The sequence below is a fragment of the Cavia porcellus genome, unplaced genomic scaffold, assembly GCF_034190915.1.
Source record: "Cavia porcellus strain 051 isolate PalLab524CR breed Dunkin Hartley unplaced genomic scaffold, mCavPor4.1 scaffold_32, whole genome shotgun sequence".
Taxonomy (NCBI): Eukaryota; Metazoa; Chordata; class Mammalia; order Rodentia; family Caviidae; genus Cavia; species Cavia porcellus.
In genome coordinates, this window is record NW_026947515.1 from 20,149,885 (window position 1) to 20,168,941 (window position 19,057).

General features: G+C 48.2%; 1 protein-coding gene and 2 long non-coding RNA genes across 3 annotated transcripts in view; 2 read left to right on the forward strand and 1 right to left on the reverse strand.

Annotated features, from left to right (window-relative positions):
• The window catches only part of LOC134474379 (uncharacterized), a 30,962-nt gene that overhangs the window by 8,913 nt on the left and 2,992 nt on the right, over positions 1-19,057 (forward strand). Inside the window, exon 2 of the long non-coding RNA XR_010045219.1 lies at positions 18,700-18,956. This is a non-coding gene — a long non-coding RNA (uncharacterized LOC134474379). The remainder of the gene's footprint in view (positions 1-18,699; positions 18,957-19,057) is intronic.
• Positions 170-18,928, reverse strand: Drg2 (developmentally regulated GTP binding protein 2). The gene is made up of 13 exons (XM_003465899.5): positions 18,752-18,928; positions 14,614-14,774; positions 11,805-11,894; positions 11,168-11,228; positions 10,520-10,610; positions 9,800-9,872; positions 9,589-9,679; positions 8,890-8,987; positions 8,447-8,523; positions 7,039-7,127; positions 6,286-6,344; positions 1,193-1,246; positions 170-865 (listed from the first exon to the last, which is right to left on the reverse strand). The coding sequence occupies exons 1-13, from the start codon at positions 18,813-18,815 to the stop codon at positions 779-781; spliced, it is 1,095 nt and encodes a 364-aa protein (XP_003465947.1). The 5' UTR covers positions 18,816-18,928; the 3' UTR covers positions 170-778.
• On the forward strand, positions 8,364-9,208 carry LOC134474378 (uncharacterized). Its single transcript, XR_010045218.1, has 2 exons — positions 8,364-8,543; positions 8,697-9,208. It is a non-coding gene; the product is annotated as an uncharacterized LOC134474378 (long non-coding RNA).

A 19,057-nucleotide genomic window follows, 5' to 3' on the forward strand; every position in this document is an offset into this window, starting at 1 on the left:
ACATTTGGGCCAGGGCAGACCCTGTTTTCCCCTAGCAACCTGTTTGGGTCTGTCCAAGGGCCCAGGACATGCCCACTTTCTGATGGCCAGGTGAACTGCTGCCCCCTACCTCACTATTCTACATGGCAACAGGATCTGAGTTTAAAATTTCCCTCTGTCTGGACAGGAGTAATTTTCTATCCTTTATTTCAGAAAAGAGAACAGAGATCGTGGGGCTTAGACAGAAAATAGAGCCCAAACTTGGCAATCCTTACCCTGAATATGCAGGGCCAGAGTCCTGGGCTTTGTGCTGGGCAGGGGCTGCCCTAAGAAGGTTCAGAGGGGAGGCACTTTAGGACCACTCAGGCTATGGGGAGCATGACCTGGCTCCCACCATGAGGACTCAAGTCCCCAAGTGCCAGAGAAGTCAGCAGGAGCTGAGGAAATGAAGCACCCTCAAGGACCCAGCTAGGCCCGGCTCCCACCCCAGTACTGAGCTTGCCACTGTTGGGCCCTTGTTGGGGAGTAAATGGGTAACTCATTCCCTCAGTCTCCAAAGGGGCCAAGAATACGAACCTCATCAGTGGGGTCAGACTCACAGGAAATGTCCCTGGAATAGCCCGAGTCCCCCAACCTCATCCCATGCTCTTCACTGTTTGCCTACTGAAGAAGCTTCTAGAAACAGTAGAGATGGGAGGGACCCCTCCTGGGGTGTATGTACTTGTATTTTTCCTATTTGGGTTTTGGTGAGTCCCAATGGGTCCAGCTCCCCAGGAAACAAGTCCAGCTTAACAGGTTGCTACTTCTTCACAATCTGGATGACATCTTCATGCTCCATGGTGTGGGTTAGGCCCACCCGCTGTGGGCTGTACTTGGTGCTGGTACCCTGGCAGGAACAGGGGCAAAGGAGCCATGTCAGCCTGCAGCCTGCAGCCTCCAAGGCTGGAGAAAACTAGGGGTGAGTTAGGCAGGTGAATGCTGGAGGAAAGTGGAGGCCCCAGACTGGCAATCCACCAGGCCCTGACAGCACGATGCCCCCAGCAACCTGACCATCCTGAATCTGAAGTGGGGAGGCCTATGTCCAGCCAGGTCAGCACATACACTCCAAGGAGCAGGACAGACATGAGGGTGCAAGGACAGGAATGCTGGACAGAGCACAGAGGCCCCACTCTCACCAAGGGCTGTGTTGGGCCCAAGGCTTGCCAGGACTCACCCACACCAGGGCGTACTTGAACTGGCTGGCGAGTGACCGGTGGATACGGTGGCACTAGAAGACAGGAAACAAAACAGGGAGATGAGGCTCTGCACAACTGCACCTGGGCTAGGCTGCCAAAGCAAGCCCTGGGTGCATGCTGAGCAGTAGCCACTCCCGGGGAGTGGGCCAGGAAGGTTTGTCAGGAGACCTTCCTCAGCTTGGAATTACAACTCCGGGCTCCAGCTGTGTGTGCATATCACACCTCCACCCTTATTTTACCCTGAACCCCACATTCCTGGGAAGGGATACAGGTCACGAAGGAGATCCTTGGGGAGGCAGCCAGTAGTTGCCTCAGATGTGGACCTCTGGTTGCCACCCATGTAGATGAGGCAGGGAGTAGACTGTGAAATGTTGTTCCTCCTCCTCCCACAGGCCCACAAGTCTTACAGACCTGAGCCTGCAGGAACACTTCTCCCTAGTATATATGGGAAGCCACCAGATGACAGTCTCCTCTGGATGATGAAGGACATCAAAGCCACAAAGAAGAGGCACACACAGCAACAGGGATAAGCACATCCACAACAATCAATTCCCACACTTTTATTCCTAGATCAGAGAGTAATAAAAACTAATGGCCTAGCTGGGCATGATGGCGCACACCCATCACTTGGGAGACTGAGGCAGGAGGACTACTGCAAGTTCAAGGCCAGCCTGTGCTACACAGAAAAGCCTTGTTTCAAAACCAAACCAAACCAAACCAAACCCAAAACTGATGACCTAGAGGTCAGCTCTCCCTTACAAACTAGTTTTTAAATTCCATTCAATTTCTCTGCTTTCCCTTAAAAGTTAATTTCATTGGTGAAATTAAAAAGCAGGTTCAATATAATGAAAAGAGTCATACTTCCAAAACTATTATACAGATTCCATGCATCCAATCAAAATTCCAATAGCGTATCTCACACAATTAGAGAAAACAATCCTAAAATTCATCTGAAACCAGAAAAGAGTAGCAAATAGCAAAGGCAATCCTGAGCAAAAAAGGCAAGGCAGAGGGCATCACAATCCCTGACTTAAAATTATAGTATAAAGCTACTGTGACAAAAACAGCATGGTACTGGCAAAAAAAAACAAAAACAAAAAAAAACCAAAAAAAAAACAAAAAACAAAAAACAAACAAAAAAAGACCCAAACATTAATGGAACAGATTAGAAACAACTCCAGACACACTAAGCCACCTAACCTTTGGTGCCAAACACATACACTGGAAAAAAGATAGCCCCTTTAAAAAATGGTGCTGGAAAAACTGGCTTTGCACGTGCCAAAGATTAAAACTGAACCTGTATATTTTCACCATGCACTAAGCTAAAATCAATGGATTGAAGATCTAAACATTAAAACAGAAATTTAAATCTTCTGGAAGACAGAGTAGGTAAAACTCTTGAAGACACTGGTATAGGCAAAGACTTTATGAACAAAACCCTGATTACACAGGAAATGTCACAAAGAATCAACAACTGGGATCTCATCCTATTGAAAAGCTTTTGCACAGCAAGAGAAACCACAAATAGATGAAGAGACAACCCACAATGTGGGAGAAACTGTTTGCCAGCTGTTCCTCAGACAAAGGATTACTATCCAGAATATATAAAGGAACTCAAAAAAATCAGTCCTCCCAGATTTAAAGACCCCATCCAAAAATGGGCATCTGAGATGAATACACACTTCTTAGATAAAGAACTACAAACAGCAAATAAATATGTGAAAAAAATGCTCAATATCCCTGTTCATTCAAGAAATGTAAATTAAAACAACACTGAGATTCCATCTTACTCCAAGAAGAATGGCTATGATTCAAGAAATCAAAAAATAACAAATGTTGGAGGGGCTGTGGAAAAAAAGGAACCCTTCTCTACTGTTGGTGAGAATGCAGACTGGTACAACTACTGTGGAAATCAGTGTGGAGACTCCTCAAAAAACTGGGACTAGAGGTCCCATTTGACCCAACTATTCCCCTTCTGGGTATCTTCCCAAAAGAATTAAAAACATCATACCACATCAATATATGTGCACCCATATTCATAGCAGTACAATTTGTAATAGCTAGATTTTGGAAAGTACCTAAATCTAATCCTTGACTGAGGAATGGATAAAAAAGATGTGGTAATTTTCTACTCTAGGGTAGTATTCAGCCATAAAGAAAGATAAACTAGACTTTTATAGGTAAATGGATGCAACTTGAGACCATAATCATAAGTGGAATAAATCAGACACATATGTGTAAAAACATCGTGTTGTCTCACTAGTGTGAGCTGAAAACAACCTATGTATATGTATACATATATATGCATAAAAATTAGGTAAGATAGTTATACTGATTTCTCTGAGTTCACTGAAGAGAAAAGCTTGTACTGGTGCTATTCAGAAAATTGAATACAGATGTCTTGTACTCGGGGAGACTGATTTGGGGATGACAATGTATAATGTATATATCATTGTTGTCCCCTGATTGTTGTTTTGAAATTTATTTTTCCACTTTGAAATGAAATGGACTTGACATGAAAAAATAAAAAAATAAAAAGGAGGTTTACACAGTCACTAAAATTCTTTTGAAACCCCAAAGGCTTTAGGAGAAACAGGTCAGGGTTTGCTCCCTGAGGTCAAGAGGACATGAGCTCTGCATTTTGCTACAGGCTGTACCACACCCTGACATGAAGTTGAGTGTTTTCAGTAGGAAGCATTTACCATGGAGCTTTCTTTTTGGTTTTCATGGTGGAGTATTTCCCTGCACTCATATCTCTAGTATCAGGTGGAGAATGGGATGTCATCCCAAAAAGCCACGTTTGTAAGAAAGATGGAAGATATTCTTGGGCAGAAAGACTATCCTGCCTTGGAGTCCCCTATATCTTATTCCTGCCAGCCTTCCTGAAGCTTCTGCACCAGGGCTCATCACCATGACCCTAATAAGTGCAGCTCTGAGTATTACACTCCATCAGCCAGCTCTCACCAACAGGGATCCAGGGGTAGGGCTAGACAGCTCTAGACTAGAAAACTGAGGCACAGGAAGGAGAAGCTGTTGCCTGGTTTCAGATTTGACTGCTCAACTATTTTGAGTCTCCAGTCAGCATCTGGGCTGTAACTCTCTGGGCTGGAGAAGGCCTTTTACTTGTACTCTTGGTACCAGAGCCAGCTCAGTGTCCTGGGAAGAAGAACCTGTGGAGGTGGTGAGCAGTGAAGGAGTTGATCATTGAAGAAAAGGCCTTGCCGAGGGCCTTTTCTGAGTCCTGAGTCAGGCTTCCAAAGTCCGTTCCCCTCCATCCAGCCTCTTGTCACTGTAGGGTGGTAGGCCTATTTTCTCTGTCCATTCCCCAGCCTCACTGCTGCCTGTTTGCTTCTCCCACTGTTATTCCACTCTACCTCTCCTAATGACCAACCTTTCTCCTAGACGTGGCTAAAGCCCCACATCCTCCTAGGCAAAGCAGCTGGGCCTGAGAGAGAAGAAACTCCCCCAGAAGCACAAGGTGACTCTAGAAAGGGCTAGCACCTGTTGTCTACAGCCTGTTGGACTCCAAGTAGAGGATCCTGCAACTAAAAGATTCCAGCACAGGTCTATGGAACAGGGCCTCCATCATGGAGCTCCTTATGAGGGACTGAAGGGACTCAAGGGAATGCTGTTCCTTGTCTCCTCTCTGCCTGCTAAATTTCAAGCCTAGGCTTTGAGGATAGTATGGCTTTGCTTGGTCCCATCTGTCTAAGCACCTTGACGTTAGTACAGAGCCCACAATCTGGGTTTGCCCAATGAATTGATGTATGAGACCAGATTACAGGCTCAGTTACTACTGTTCTTCTGAGTGACTACAGGGATAATTGGGTCTCACAACATCCCTTGTCTCCAAAACACAGTCTGAGAAGACATGAACTGGAGGAGAACAAAAATCTAGGAAAATAAGAGCTAAGGAAGATGGCCCTGTGACCAGAAGCCTCATCTGGGCTCCAGTCATAACCTGTGCCTATCAAATCACATTCAGCCACAGAAGCTGGGACAGGCAGAAGTACCTGCCCACTGTCTGAGCCCAGGGCACCCTGCCTGGAGTACTCCCACTGTGGTCTCCACAGGTCAGCCAGCATACCTTGTGTGACCTGCTGCCCTGACCCCAGGATGCCCCCAGTGCCACCCCACCATATGCTGCTGTGTCTAGTGTTCACCCTCAGTAACTATGTGCTAAGAGTCAGGCCTGGTGGTACATGCCTATAATCTCAGCACTTGGAAGGCTGGGGCAGGAGAATCACAGAGAATCTGAGACCAGTATGGGCTACATAGTGAGTTCAAGGCCACCCTGAACTACACAGCAAAATCCTCTCTCAAAAAACATACATACAATAGCTGGGGATGTATTTCAGCAGCACACATGCCTGCCTGGCAAGCACAAGCTCCTGGGTTCAGTTCCTAATACCAAACACACACACACACACACACACACACACACACACACACACACACACCACACACGCATGCACGCACGCTACACACACACATACATACAAAGAAACAAGCAACATGCGCTGAGGGTAGGAAGCAGCCAGGGGCGGGGCCGGGAGAGGGGAACAGGCCGGGCTAGGCTAGGGGCTGAGGAGGGCAGAAGCAGGTCTGAAGATCTCTCTCACTCACTGCTCCAGCCCTCTGGAGAAACTCAAGCTGACTAGCCACACACAAACATCAGGGGCAGTAGTTCTCCTGGATCAAATGCTGGAATGACCACTGGCTGTGGGCCCCAAGTGGCCTACAGCACTGAAAGCAGGATGCCAGGACCACTGTTCACTGGCATCTACCCAGTGCCAAGAGGTGTACCAGGAGCCTTATACTCTTGCCCTCATTCAATAGACCTCCCTAACTACTCATGGGGACAAACAGTATCACCCCTACCTCTCAAGAGAGGGATGGGAGCCTGAGATGCAGCAAGGAAGGGGTAATAAGGACACAATCCTGGACTAACTCTAGAGCCTGCTTAAATATCCCAGAGCCCAACCCTGCCCCCCTGTTAGGACCTCAGGAGAACAGATCCCCCAGAGGCCCCCTGGGCTCCCAGACCCTCCTCGAGGGAGGATCAACTCACCACATGTTCTACAGAGGCCCCTTTCCGGAGAATGATGGCATCTGTGAAGTCAGGCCTCTCTGTAGATAAGAGATGGGGAGAGTGACAACCAGTCATAGCCTTGTGCTGCTTTGGGATACCTTTTCATAGGGGACTGCTAGCTGCAGTGGCCCTTCTGATCTCCTGGCCTAACTTACCCTCTCAATATAGATTCCTGTGTTGCTTGCTACAACTCTGACCTTAACTGAAAATTAAAATCAAAAGTCAAGAACTCACATGCCTGCCACTCTGTCAGGTGTGACAGCACTGATAGAAACACTTGGGGCATCTGGACTGAATGGGCAGAAGTGAGTGGCTGCTGCGGTTTAGAAGGGGAAGCTATAGCTCTTCCCTTGCTGCCTAGGTCAGGGTTGATATAAACTGCCCAAGACTCAGACAACGGGTCCCCAGAGCCTGTATGTCTGCATGAGATGCAGACATGGAAAAGGTTCCTATAACTCCTGATGCAGGGCCTGCTATTGCAGAGGGAGGTCAGAAGCCTAGGGGCTGCTGTGACCAGTGGGAAACCCAGGGAAGCCTCAAGCCCAGCAGTCCAATCACTCAGTATTCTCTGCCATACAGCTCAGGCCAAAGTCTCCACCAGCCTTGGTGAAAGACAGCAGCACCCTGTTCTCACAGGCAAGCTGGGCTGGTCTGAATGCTACACACAGGCTGGCAACCCTCAAGGGAGGGTGAAGCTCAGCCATGTCTTGAGTGGGACCCTGGCCGACTCACGTCCTCTCTTCTTCGTGTAGATGCAGGTCAGGGCTAAGTACTCCCAGAGCATCTCCAGCAGGTAGTCCAGGTTCAGTTTCATGCCGCAGCTACAGGGAGGAAGGCACCAGTCAGCCAAAGACTGGAAACTCAGAGGACAGAGTTTCTGCTCCTCACTGTTAGAAAAGATGAGCTACATGGCCAGGCATGGACATTAAGGCTAGTGTGGTCCCACTAATACCCATGGGGAAAAAGTCTGTTACCCCAATAACAGCTGAATGCTTCATCCACTAATACTTCTGGTCACCCGTGACAGTTATGTCTCATAGAACTTGCATCTCTCCTACAGGCCAGCACAGCTGTGCTCTATGGGGGCCACTAGTACTTGTGACTGACTCAGGCCTGCAGTGGGGAGACGAGTCAGGCCGGGGACTGCCTCCAGTGAGGAGGGAGGCTACTGAGGGCCCAGGGCCACACTCGGGGCCTTTAACACAAAGAGAGAGACCCAGGTGTTGGACATAGCCAAACATTGGTGACCCCTGACTTGATTCACAGCAATGTAATCCTGAATGGGACCCTGACCTCTGGAAGAGTTACTGTGAGCATGAACAAGTACAGGAAGCCATGCTCTTCATGCTCTGAAGATAAGCATGTCCTCACACATCCCAAGAGGCCTGAGACACAGCAGGAAGAAGGAGAGGAGTTGAGGCTTCCCCGGGGAGGAACACTGCTCTTTGCAGTGGCTGCAGCACCCAGCAAATAGTTCTCACCTGTCGTTTGCCCCAAATGGCCCTGCATAGGCCCTGAGCATCTTGCTCCAACCAGTTAGGCCTCACTGGGAAGCAGCAGAGTGCCTGGTTTGAGCCAAGAAACCAGAAAAGCAGAGTGCTCAGTCCATCCCAGTAAGTATAACAGTTACGGGCCAGGGCATGTGCGGGAAGGTCAGCATCTCAGGGACCCACACAGCAATGAAGTGTAGGAAGCAGGGAGCCAGGGGCAGACCCGCCCATCTGAGAGCTTAGTTCTCTTTTTCCTCTGTGCTGTGGTCAGAGCACAGCCACAGCTTACAGAGCATCAGGAGAGTCAGTCACACATGGGGTTTTCTAAGAGACTGTGATTCCCTACAAGGCTAAAAAGTCTCTTAGCCACCAAGCCTTTGTATTGAAATCCTCTGATTTCTTAACTAGAACCCACCAGACATTACAAACAGGCTAATGGCATCAGCAGCTATTGGGTGTCTTTCCTACAGCATTCCAGGGCCTTATGAATAGAGGGGCTCCCCTGGGAAGAGACACTGGGTGGGCTTTATGAGGTCACATGCAGCTGGAGGTGCCTGGCTTTCTCTTCCTCACAGCGGAGGTGACCAGGAGGCCATCTCCTGGGCTCAGAACGCAGAAGGACAGCAGATGGCAGGATGCCAGTGCCTCACCTGATGACCACACTGTTGGGTTTGCGAGCCAGGCGGTCTACTTCTTCCATGGAGATCTGGTCGATTTTGTTATACACCTGAGGTTGAAAAGGCAGAGGTGGGTAGTGGGGAGGAAAAGAGTCAGGGAAACCCAAGACAGGGCTTTACACGGCCATACCTGCCCATGGGACCTCCCTCCCCTTGCTTCCTCAAGGTTAGAATGGATGAGGGGCAGGCGGACCCCCTAAAAGGTAGTCTGGAACTTTTACAGCTCTCCATGTCTGCAGGACCCAGGCAGCCACTGAGGCAAAGAGCAAGGAAGGGATGGCTCTCTCTGCTTTCTCAGAGGTTTGGCTGGGGCAAGGCCAGAGGCATCCAGCCATCGGCACTAGAGGAGAGGCCATATGGCCTGAAATCACAGAACCTCTCCTGCACCAGTGCTCTCGGGTGGTAGTACCACTTACATACAGGCAGGGCATGTACACCCGGTTGCCCACGATCACATCGATGAACTCATCTGGGGAGCAGTCTTCTCGGAAAAGCACTTCTGCATTGAAGATCTCTGAGGGCTCAGATTAAGGGCAACCTGTGTGCCAGCAGCCTCCGCTGCTCTTTAGTAGAGGCCCCGAAGAGCCACACAGGAAATACACTGACTGGAAGAGCCTGCAGCCATGATCTGCTTGTGAGGGTTTACAAGCTTTTAAGCTGTGAGGAGTCCTCTCATTTCCCAACTCTCAAGTCATAATACATAGAAGTTTCAACCAATAAACAATTTAAATCTTCTGTTGGGCAGAGAAAATGTACTTCTAGAATCCGCAAACACAGAACTTGTAGTTTGAATCCTGGAGTATTTTGTGAAAGCTGGTTTGTGCAACCTGTTCCACATATGCATTTCCTCTGGGGGCTGCCTGTCCCTGTTTGCACACCTCTGGTGTCCAGGGCTCACACCTCATTTGGTGGCCTAGTCACCAATGTGTCTAGAACTCAGTGAGGAGCCAGGAAATCACATCAGATGCATGGCTGCAGTCCTGGAAGTCTTGTGTATTCAGGCTGGCACTTCCCAGAGGTTGCTGAGATGGCTCCAGAGTCACTGGGGTGACCCATTGTCTCTGTAGGCCAGGTGACTCCTAACTCAGGTCCCCTGGCTCCTTTGGGAAGGATACTGTACTCATGCAGGATGAGCTGCACCAGCTTCTCTGAGCACTGGGTCAACGTCACTGTTGAATTAAAGGAGATGCCTCCACCTTTCTTGGGCTAGAGCAGGAGAGAGAAACAGGGGGAGCTGTGACAAAGGGGCAGCAGTGACAGTCCCATAGTCTTCACCAAAGCCACTGCAGTCCCAAAGCTATACAGTCCTGGTCAGAGATAACCTACCTTGAAATAGATGTTGGGCTTGTGCTTATTCAGGCGGATGCCCACTGACTCTAGCTCTTTCTCCAGCAGAGACCTAAGCAGAGGACCACAAGCCTCTTACATGCTGTCCCAGGGAAGGCTGTATGATCCCATGTCACTCCAGCATACTCCAACGGGAACCAATTCCCTTTTTTCTCCCTTCCCAGCAGCCCAGGAACACTCCTTCCCACCACCCCAAAATTGTGGTAGAGCCTCAAGCCTTCTTCTACAGACAGCCAAGAAGAGGCTGGCAGGATTTACTCGGCAAGCACAAGCATGGCATGAGCCCCATGGGGTGAGCAGTGAGATACTGCTGTGGCTTCCAGAAGCCTCATGAGCCTGCTGGTGTAGAGGCAGGCTGGCAGGTGCAGGGAGGAGCAAAGCTCTGGTCTCTTGAGGTTAGGCCCTTCGGTTGTGGGCACTGCCCAGGGCACCGAAACTTCTTCAGGTAGGAGCCAGAGCTAGGCCATCTTTCTCCCTCCACCCCCACCCTGGTACTACTCCCTGCCCAAGCTGCCCTTGGGCTGGCTGGACGTAATCAGAAGCATGTTTCCACGTTGGTGGTGCTGAACCTGCTGTGGACAGCACTGCGAATACTCCCACATGTGAGGGGCAGGCCCTCACAGACCACCCATCATGAGCTTAGGGAGACATTGGCCTTCCCTACACATGTGAATCTACAACCCTGACCCGCAAGCAGACCTCTGCACCTCTCCCTTGGTGGCGTCAAGCATCATGATGACAACATCAGCTGTGCGTGCCACAGCGATCACCTGCCGGCCTCGACCCTTCCCTGGACAGAGAAGGGAACTGGTTACACTTTGGTAAGGTACAGTTACACAGAAATACCCATATGACCGCTCGCGAGCCCACAACATCCCCAACTACTGGCACAAATGTCCTTTACTAACCCATCAGTCTCTGCCACATGCTGCCCTTATGCTACGGTTTCCTTGACATTCTTAATTCACAAATTGTTTTACTCCTGAGCACTTACTCTAGAGGTTATCATCTCAACAGGATAATAAGGGGTATTTTGTCCTTGTCCTTTCCTTCTAGCAGGCTCAGTCTAGACACTCTGTGACCCTTTTCCTCACCCAATATTTTTCTCACTTAATCTTCACAACTATGTTGTGAATTCAATATTTCACAGGTAAAGAAATGGAAGTTTGGTTCAGAGATATTCAATCCCTCACCAAAATCACAAAGCTAGTATGGCATCAGCATCTGAACTTGAACCTGTGCTTTCTGGAAAACGAGGTACTCAAGGATCCAGAGTGATCTCCATGACAGTCACATCCACTGTCAACAATCAGTGACAAAATTTCAGCCTGTCTCCCTGCCTCCCACCTTGTGCAGCGCCTTCAATGATTCCAGGAAGGTCCAGGAGCTGGATATTGGCACCTTTGTACTAGGAAACAAAAGAGAAGAGGGTAAAGTGAGGCCAGGCCACCTGGGTGAAGGGCCTGCCTGGATCCTAGGACACTACAAAGCCCCACATCTCAGGGTCTATGGGAAATGCAGATGCCAGCTGTGGCCAAGGAAAGCCTCATCACCATCTCCGTCCAGCAGAGACCGCAGCCTAGAAGCCGAGGAGCATGTGGGAGGCCTCTGGTATCTTCTGCTCCATAGCACTCACTGTTGATGGAAAAGCCCCTCAAAGATAAATCAGGTCACATGGAGACTCAAGGCCATGCTGCCCAAGGCAGGCACAGTCCAAGGCTTTGGGGCTTTAAAGGAGACAAAAGGACCCAGTCAACCAGCAACAGTGACCAAAGCTGGATGGTGGAGTGGAACACAGAGGTACCCTGCAGAACTGCCATATGCTGCCAACCTCCTGGAATAAGGTTCCACGCCTAGCTAGGCTATTCATAGCCTGCTCCACACGGGGACACCCATCTTCAGACTCACCCATATGACAAGTATCTGCACAAGTCCAAACACAAGCACACACCCTCACCTTCTGAGGCCCAGCACACCTACTTACTTCAATGACCCCAGGGATACACGTCAGGGTGGTGAACTCGTAGGAGGCAGCTTCACTGGCCGTGGAGGTCATCAGACTCAGGAAGGTGGACTAGGAAATTAAAAAAGGTCACTGCACTGAGGAATCTTGCCCCAGGCTCCTGGAAGAGCCTACTTTGGGCTGGGCCTGCTGAGTGCAGGCAGCAGGAAGAACCTGCTTGCCCTTACTCTGGGGACTTTGGTGGAGGGACTGCACAGCTGGGAGCGTTGCCTCAACCCTGTGAAGATGGACAGGGTGAGAGAGGGACCCTATATTTCCTAAAGGCCTCAACCCTGTGAAGATGGACAGGGTGAGAGAGGGACCCTATTATTTCCTAAAGGCCTCTCTCTGATACGTATACTAGTTATACAGGCAGTGGGTAAAACAAAAACAATACTACCCGGCCAGTGGCATGGACTTGATAAATGGCCCATTGTCCTTTTCCCCTGTGCCTGGTCCCCTCCACATAGTTTAGTGAGTTTACTCAGAAGCCGCCCAGCCACTGTTCACGTGGTCGGCATTACAGCAATCTCATGGCTGGCCTTCCCATCCTTCCTTGTCCCACGGCTGCCTATTCACTGCACAGAACCCAGTGATTCTGTTAAAAAGTAAGTCATACCCAGGCCTTGTGTTAATAGCATTTTCCAATTAAAGGAACCGTGATTCTCTGGAGAAATGGGAGGCAGGGCTGGGAATAGATAAGATGAACTTTTAAACATTTTGTAGTGACAGAAAGTGAGAACAGGTTAGGAAAAACACAATGACAGGAGTATATCAAGGAAGCTGGGCTGGGGATATGGCTCCCTGGTAGAACTTGCCAGAGTCCATCCCAGAACCACAAAAATAAAGAAATAAATAAATAGAAAACAAGCAAGCAAGTGAAAACACCTCCAAGCTAGAACCATCTGAGCACGAGAAGAACAAAGTATGGGATTAGTTCCTAAAGTATAATATAAATACAACAGTCCATAATGATTCAATGACTAAATAAAACAAGTGTGGGGCTGAGGGAATAGAGCAGTAGAAGACAGGCTCAGTATGCACAAGGGCCTGAGTTCCATCTCCGGCAACAAAATAATAAACAGCAAAAACAAAGCCGAGTAAATGGAACAAAAGAAACGAACCTCCCACCAGAAAAATTACAAAAAATTTATATAGCTCGGGCTGGGGATTTAGCCGCATAAGCGCCTGCCTTGCAAGCAGGCAGTCGTGAGTTTGATCCCTGGTACCGATAAAAAGGAAAAAGACAAAAAAAAAATTTATATAGCTCTCCTCCTGAAGGAGGTGGTTCTGACGCCAGACCCTGTAAGGAACGGGCTCCACATACTGATGCCGTCCCAAGGATACCACATGGTAAGGGGAAGACAAAGGAGCAACTGCAGGACAGAGACTCAAGGCACGCTACCTTGGCCAGGTGGTCAAGCTCAACATCGACAGCAATAAGTCATCTTGACAGTATGTACACTCACATCATGTGATAATAAACCATGCTTGACCTATGAGGGCTCCTCCCTAAGCCAGAATCTCAATCTAAGAATCAGAAAAATATCACACAAACCTCAGCTGGGGGACTTTCTACAAAACACCTCGTTAGTCCTTCTGGAATGTGTCAAGGTCATCAAATCAAGGCACACATAAGAAACTGCCTGCTGGACCTGGTATCTGAATGTGACACGGGATCCACGATAGTTTGGTAAAAATAAGGAAATGTGAACAAGGTATAGATGAATTGGTAACAATAGCTCAATACTGATTCACTAGTAGTGACAAGTTTGCTATCCTTGTGCAAGACATGAACAGTATGGAAACCAGGTACGGATATATGGGAACACTGTACTATATTTGTAATTTTTAAAAATTAACACAGAACTATACTAAAATTAAGCTTACTTTAAACAGTAAATCAGATCGGGGCTGGGGATTTAGCTCAGCGGCATAAGCGCCTGCCTTACAAGCAGGTGGTTGTGAGTTCGATCCCTGGTACCGATAAAAATGAAAAAGACAAAAAAAAAAAAAAAAAAAAAGTAAATCAGATCTTTTTTCAAAACTCTCCAGTGATATTTATCTTATTCTCCACAAATAAATAAATAAATAAATAAATATGGATTTTACAACTAAATTGAAAAGCTTTCAAAAGAAACTGAGGAAACTCTGTCTCTGCAGTGGTTCCTCTATCACCCTTCATTCCCAGCTAGTCTGCCAGTTCCAAGGCCCCCATCTTCTCGAACTCATCTCCCCTGTTCTTATGTCAGGCAGACCAACTGCCCTGACCCCAACCACCACCTCAAAGTGCCAGGCAAGCTCCCCACAAAAGCCTGTTCCTTCTGCCCAGAATGTTCTCCAGAGCCCTGCAAATGCTCTCATCTCCTCTGGATTCTGCTCAAATAGTCACTCACTAGAGAAGCCTTCCCAGGGTGTAAGGTAGATCACTGGACCTTGCTTTCCTCACGGGCCAGCCCTGGCTCATCACTTGGTATATCCTGTTTATGTTTGCTTACTGCACTTTCTCTCACAGAACCAAGTTCTATGTGGGCCCAAACAGAACTCTCTCATTCGACACTGCATCTCCAGTACTCAGCACAACGTCCATTACATGGTATGCACTCATTAAACTGAGTTTGCAGGACTGAATGGAGCTGTTGCTGCCAGGGAGAGGGAAACACGCTTTCTGGGTTAGGGTGATAGAGGGTAAAAGAGGATCCTGGGAGAGGCGGGTCTTCGATGGCCCCGGAGCTAATCCGAAAAGGCAGTAAGGGGAGTGTCTGGAACGGCCACACTGACCATCACTGACCTTACCCACAGAGGGAAATCCAATCAGCGCCACACGAGCATCACCTGACTTCATGACATCGAAGCCCTCTCCTTTGGACGAGGCTGATTTGGATGGTTCCAGGAGCTGGGCTCGATACTTGGCAAGTTTTGCTTTCAGGAGGCCCAGGTGATACTCAGTAGCTAAAGGATATGAAACAAGATGTGGAAGGTAAATGTCCAGATCGCCAGGTTTGGGGGGTCAGGTGGGGCCCCACACATGTCAAATGTTGGCCAGGAACATCAGAATCAGATAGTCATCACTATCAAAGGGAGCAGGAAAGAAAAAATATCTCTCCATTTGAAATGCGCCCCACAGCTTTTAGCTTCATTTAGAATAAGATCTAGTCTCCTGCTGACTTCTTACCATCCCATGTCAGTGATTTCTCAGCGGGGCAGCACCAAGACCTGAGGGCATCCTGAAAATTTGGGAGATGTTTTCTGTTTACTCTGATAGTGAAGTCCTTTTTGGCATCTGTTGGGCAGGGGAGAGGCAGGCTAGCCCTGTCCTACAGGGTGTGGACCCGACCTATACAGGCAAGCATTTCATGAGTTCCACATGATTTGTCATGTTCCAGAGACACCCACAGATAGAAAACCTAGGTTACATTCTCCAGGGCCCATACCATAACTCTACTGACATGTAAATAAAGAGCATTTTTTGCAGCATTAAGATGCACTGAGGGCCGGGGATTTAGCTCAGCAGCATAAGCGCCTGCCCCGCTGGCAAGCATGCACTTGTAAGTTCGATCCCTGGTACCAAAAAAACAAAAAGATGCCCTGAAATCCTTACGAATGCAACTACTGTGTACAGGTAAGGGCAGTATCATGCCGTGCTTGGAACGCTACAATTCTGAGATGCCACACTGCACGGCAATGTCTCCTGTAGGGTATCTGAGTGGCCAGCAAAACTTGGCTGCACTGGGTTACATCCCCTTGAATTCTAGCCAGAGGTGTGTGCATTTCACCGCTTCTTTACACCCGTCTTGTATCTTGACAGTGCCCAGCAATGACACATTGCAATGAACACTATTTCGATCATAAATTACTTTTCTTGCCAGGCATGGAGGTGCATGTCTGTAATCCCAGCACTCAGGAGGCTGAGGCAGGAGGACTGGCACTACATAATGAGAACCTATCTCAAAAAAAATTACTACTCTTTTCCTTCTCCTTTATATTACTAGTTTTTTTCTTTCATTTTAAAGAGTAAAATAAAACAAAGTAAAAACAAAACAGAACAAAGAAGGACAGAATAAAACAGTGCAAATAACACAGGATTTCAGAAAAAGACAGCAGGAAATCAACAGTGGCTACCAAAATGTCTCTTGTTTTCTTCAAAATAGTTGTCCATACTTTCACAAAGAATAAGTTAATAGAAATCAAAACAGTATAAAAGCAATCAAAACAAAAGGATGAGAGCCTTAAGGGTTTTCAAGAGCAGACACTGGGAAATCAATAATGGCTACAATTACTTAGTTATTACATTGATATTTTTTCAAATTATGGGTAAGGTTTGTTTGTTTTTAAAGTTGCTCAGGCTGTGCTCAAACTTTTGATCCTCCTGCCTCAGCCTCCCAAGGTGATGTTAGAGAATTTAACTTTCAAATGTCACAAAATCTTTGCAATAAAGAGGGCTGTGGTTGAGCCTGAGAATCAGGAATCACCATGACCTGGCCCCTGCCTTCTCCAACCCTCTCTTCCTCTCTACATTACAGAGTGGCTTTCTTTTCTTCCCTGTACAAGTGGATTTCATTTGTGCACTGGGACCTTTGAACCTGTTATTCCCTGCCTTTCAACTGATCTTCCCAGTTTGCTTCTTCAAAGAGGCCTCCTGCTCCCCAGTCTCAGGGGGATGTTACTGGGTGGGGGGAGCAGTGTCGCTGGAGGTTGAGAGCCTGAGCTGAAATCCCATCCTGCCATTTCTGAGTGTTTTACTTAGGAAAAGTTGTTTACTCTTCTTGCTCACCAGTTTCTTAGTCTGCAAAATGGGGGTATTAGCAGTACTAATGACATAAAATTTCTGAAGGCTTAGCACACAGTAAACACCCAGAAGAAACTGGTTATTATTATTCCCTACAGTAAAACCCAACCTTGCCCTGTCCAGCCAGGCCCTCTGTCTCATGATCCCATTTCAGCTCTTATCTCCTTCTTGCTTCTTAATCCCAAACTTCCTCAGTTCAGTTCTTAGCATATGTTTTAGCAAGAGAATGAGTGAACTGATGGCAGTGAGAAAGGGTGAAGACAGGTTCCTATGGTCTTGTCACTCGTCACTAAACTCTGAGTATCTCTCAGGAGAAGGATGAGGTCGTAATCATCCTCACATTCCCTCTGTACACTATGGTCACGGTGCATCTTGAGATTTTCCTTAGGCTTCTCTGCTACTTTCTTAGGCTTATACATGATACTCCATACAACAGCCAGAGGAAACTTTCTTTTTCTTTGGTTGTTGGAGACAGGGTCTATTGCAGTTCAGGCCAGCCTTAAATTCACTACATAGCTTTAATTTCACTACATAGCTTTTTCTTTGGTTGTTGAAGACAGGGTCTATTGCAGTTCAGGCCAGCCTTAAATTCACTACATAGCTCAGGCTAGCATTGAACTCATGGCAATCCGCCTGCTTCATCCTCCCAAGTGTGGGATTACAGGGAACTTTTAAAACAGAAGTTGAGACTAGTGTCTCCCCTGCTTAACACCCTCTACCAGCTCCCACTGCCCTGAGCACACAATGCAGTCTTTCCCATGGCGTGCACAATTGGCCCCTCTTTTCTGATTACTATACCCCAGCCCCAGGATGGCTCATCTTCGAACGTGCCAAGTTTGTTCTCACCTCAGGGGCTTTGCACTAACTGTTTTTTCTGCCAAAAAAGATCTTGCCCCAGACCTTTGCCAGGCTGGTTCCTTCTTCTTTTTCATGTCTCAGATCAAATGCTCCATTCTCACAGAGGCCTTGTCTATCACTCTACCTAAGAAGGTCCAATCCTAGCTTTCACACCACCCTCACCACTACTCTATGACACTGGGTGGCCTTGATAACATTTACTGCTGGGTAAAATTATCGTGTTTATTTGATTACTAGTTTAGAAGCTTGTGACATGAAGACCAGCTATGTAAGGGCACAGAAGCAGCCGCTGCATTTACTGCTTTCACCACATACCTAGCACTAGGACATTCTCAGGAAGAATTTACAGAAAGAATCTTAGAAGCCCTACAGCTTCTCAGCCTCAGACTTCAATGAAGCCCCGCAAGAGCACTGAGACCACTTTGTATTTCTTGCTTCCTGCTCCTGCAGGCCTGAACCCCACGGGCTGGCCAGACATTCAGTTAGCCTTATTTCACACTCCCTTCCTTATCGAAATTATTGTCCTAGGGAAACTCCATGTGCCTATCGCAGCAACCCCTTGCCCGGGATACCCTTCCAACAACTGACTCCCGGAATCACCAGTGCTGTTTCTTCACCTTCCTACCCCGAGCTCCTCCAGTCCAGAAAATCTGCAGTCTAAATGTGATGCTTCCCTATGTGTTATCTATGTTGTGGGGGGATTACTTTAAATACCAAATGCTCACCCTGTACCCCACGCTTTGAAAATGCCATCTGATTTAACTTAGCTGTGCGCTAAGATGGAGCAGAAGTTATTATCCCCATTTGCTGATGAGGACAGAGGCTCCATGAGATGAAATGACTTCCCAAGGTTTCATTAGCAAATACATGGTGGAACTAGGATTCAAACAGAGGCCTTCCAGGTTTCAAGGTCCTGATTCCCTTCACACCACCTCTATGGCTCCCGTCCAGCTGTTTCCGTGAGAAGGCTTTTCTTGCCCCTTCCAGCACATGAGGCGACAGCGCCAACTCCTCAGGCCCATCCATTAGGAGATAGGGTTTAAACTGCGGCCCTTCCTCTTTCTGGGTCAGTTACTTGCTCTTTGAACTAGTATTTCTCTTCAGGGCATCAGGTGTGGGAGTCAGACTGGGATGTTGAGACCTGCTCTGGCCTGGCCCTGTCCCGGCACTTCTCCGCAGCCTTGGAAACCGCTCCAGCTGCAGTGCTTGAACCATTCCCCCATTTTACAGACAGGAAAACTGAGGCGATCAGAAAAGAAGGCCCTGTCGACCCAGCCCTCACCCTTGTTCTTCTGCGTCCGAGCAATCTCCTTTTCGATCTCCGAGATCTTCTCCAAGATCCCCATGGCTGCGGGAAGGATCTGCACACCTACGGCGACAGCACCGGTACCGGGAATTCCGGTCTGACGGCGGCGGCAGCGTGCAGCCGGAAACCCACGGAGAACAGCGTCCTCGGGGACGCCGGTGCTTCGGGATTCAGAGTCCGGGTAGGCGACGGGGAACAGACTGCCAAGCACTATCCGTTCCGCTCGCAGGCCTGGTTGGATCCCGCCAGCCTGCATGGCCCGGGGCGGAGCTAGAAGGGGGC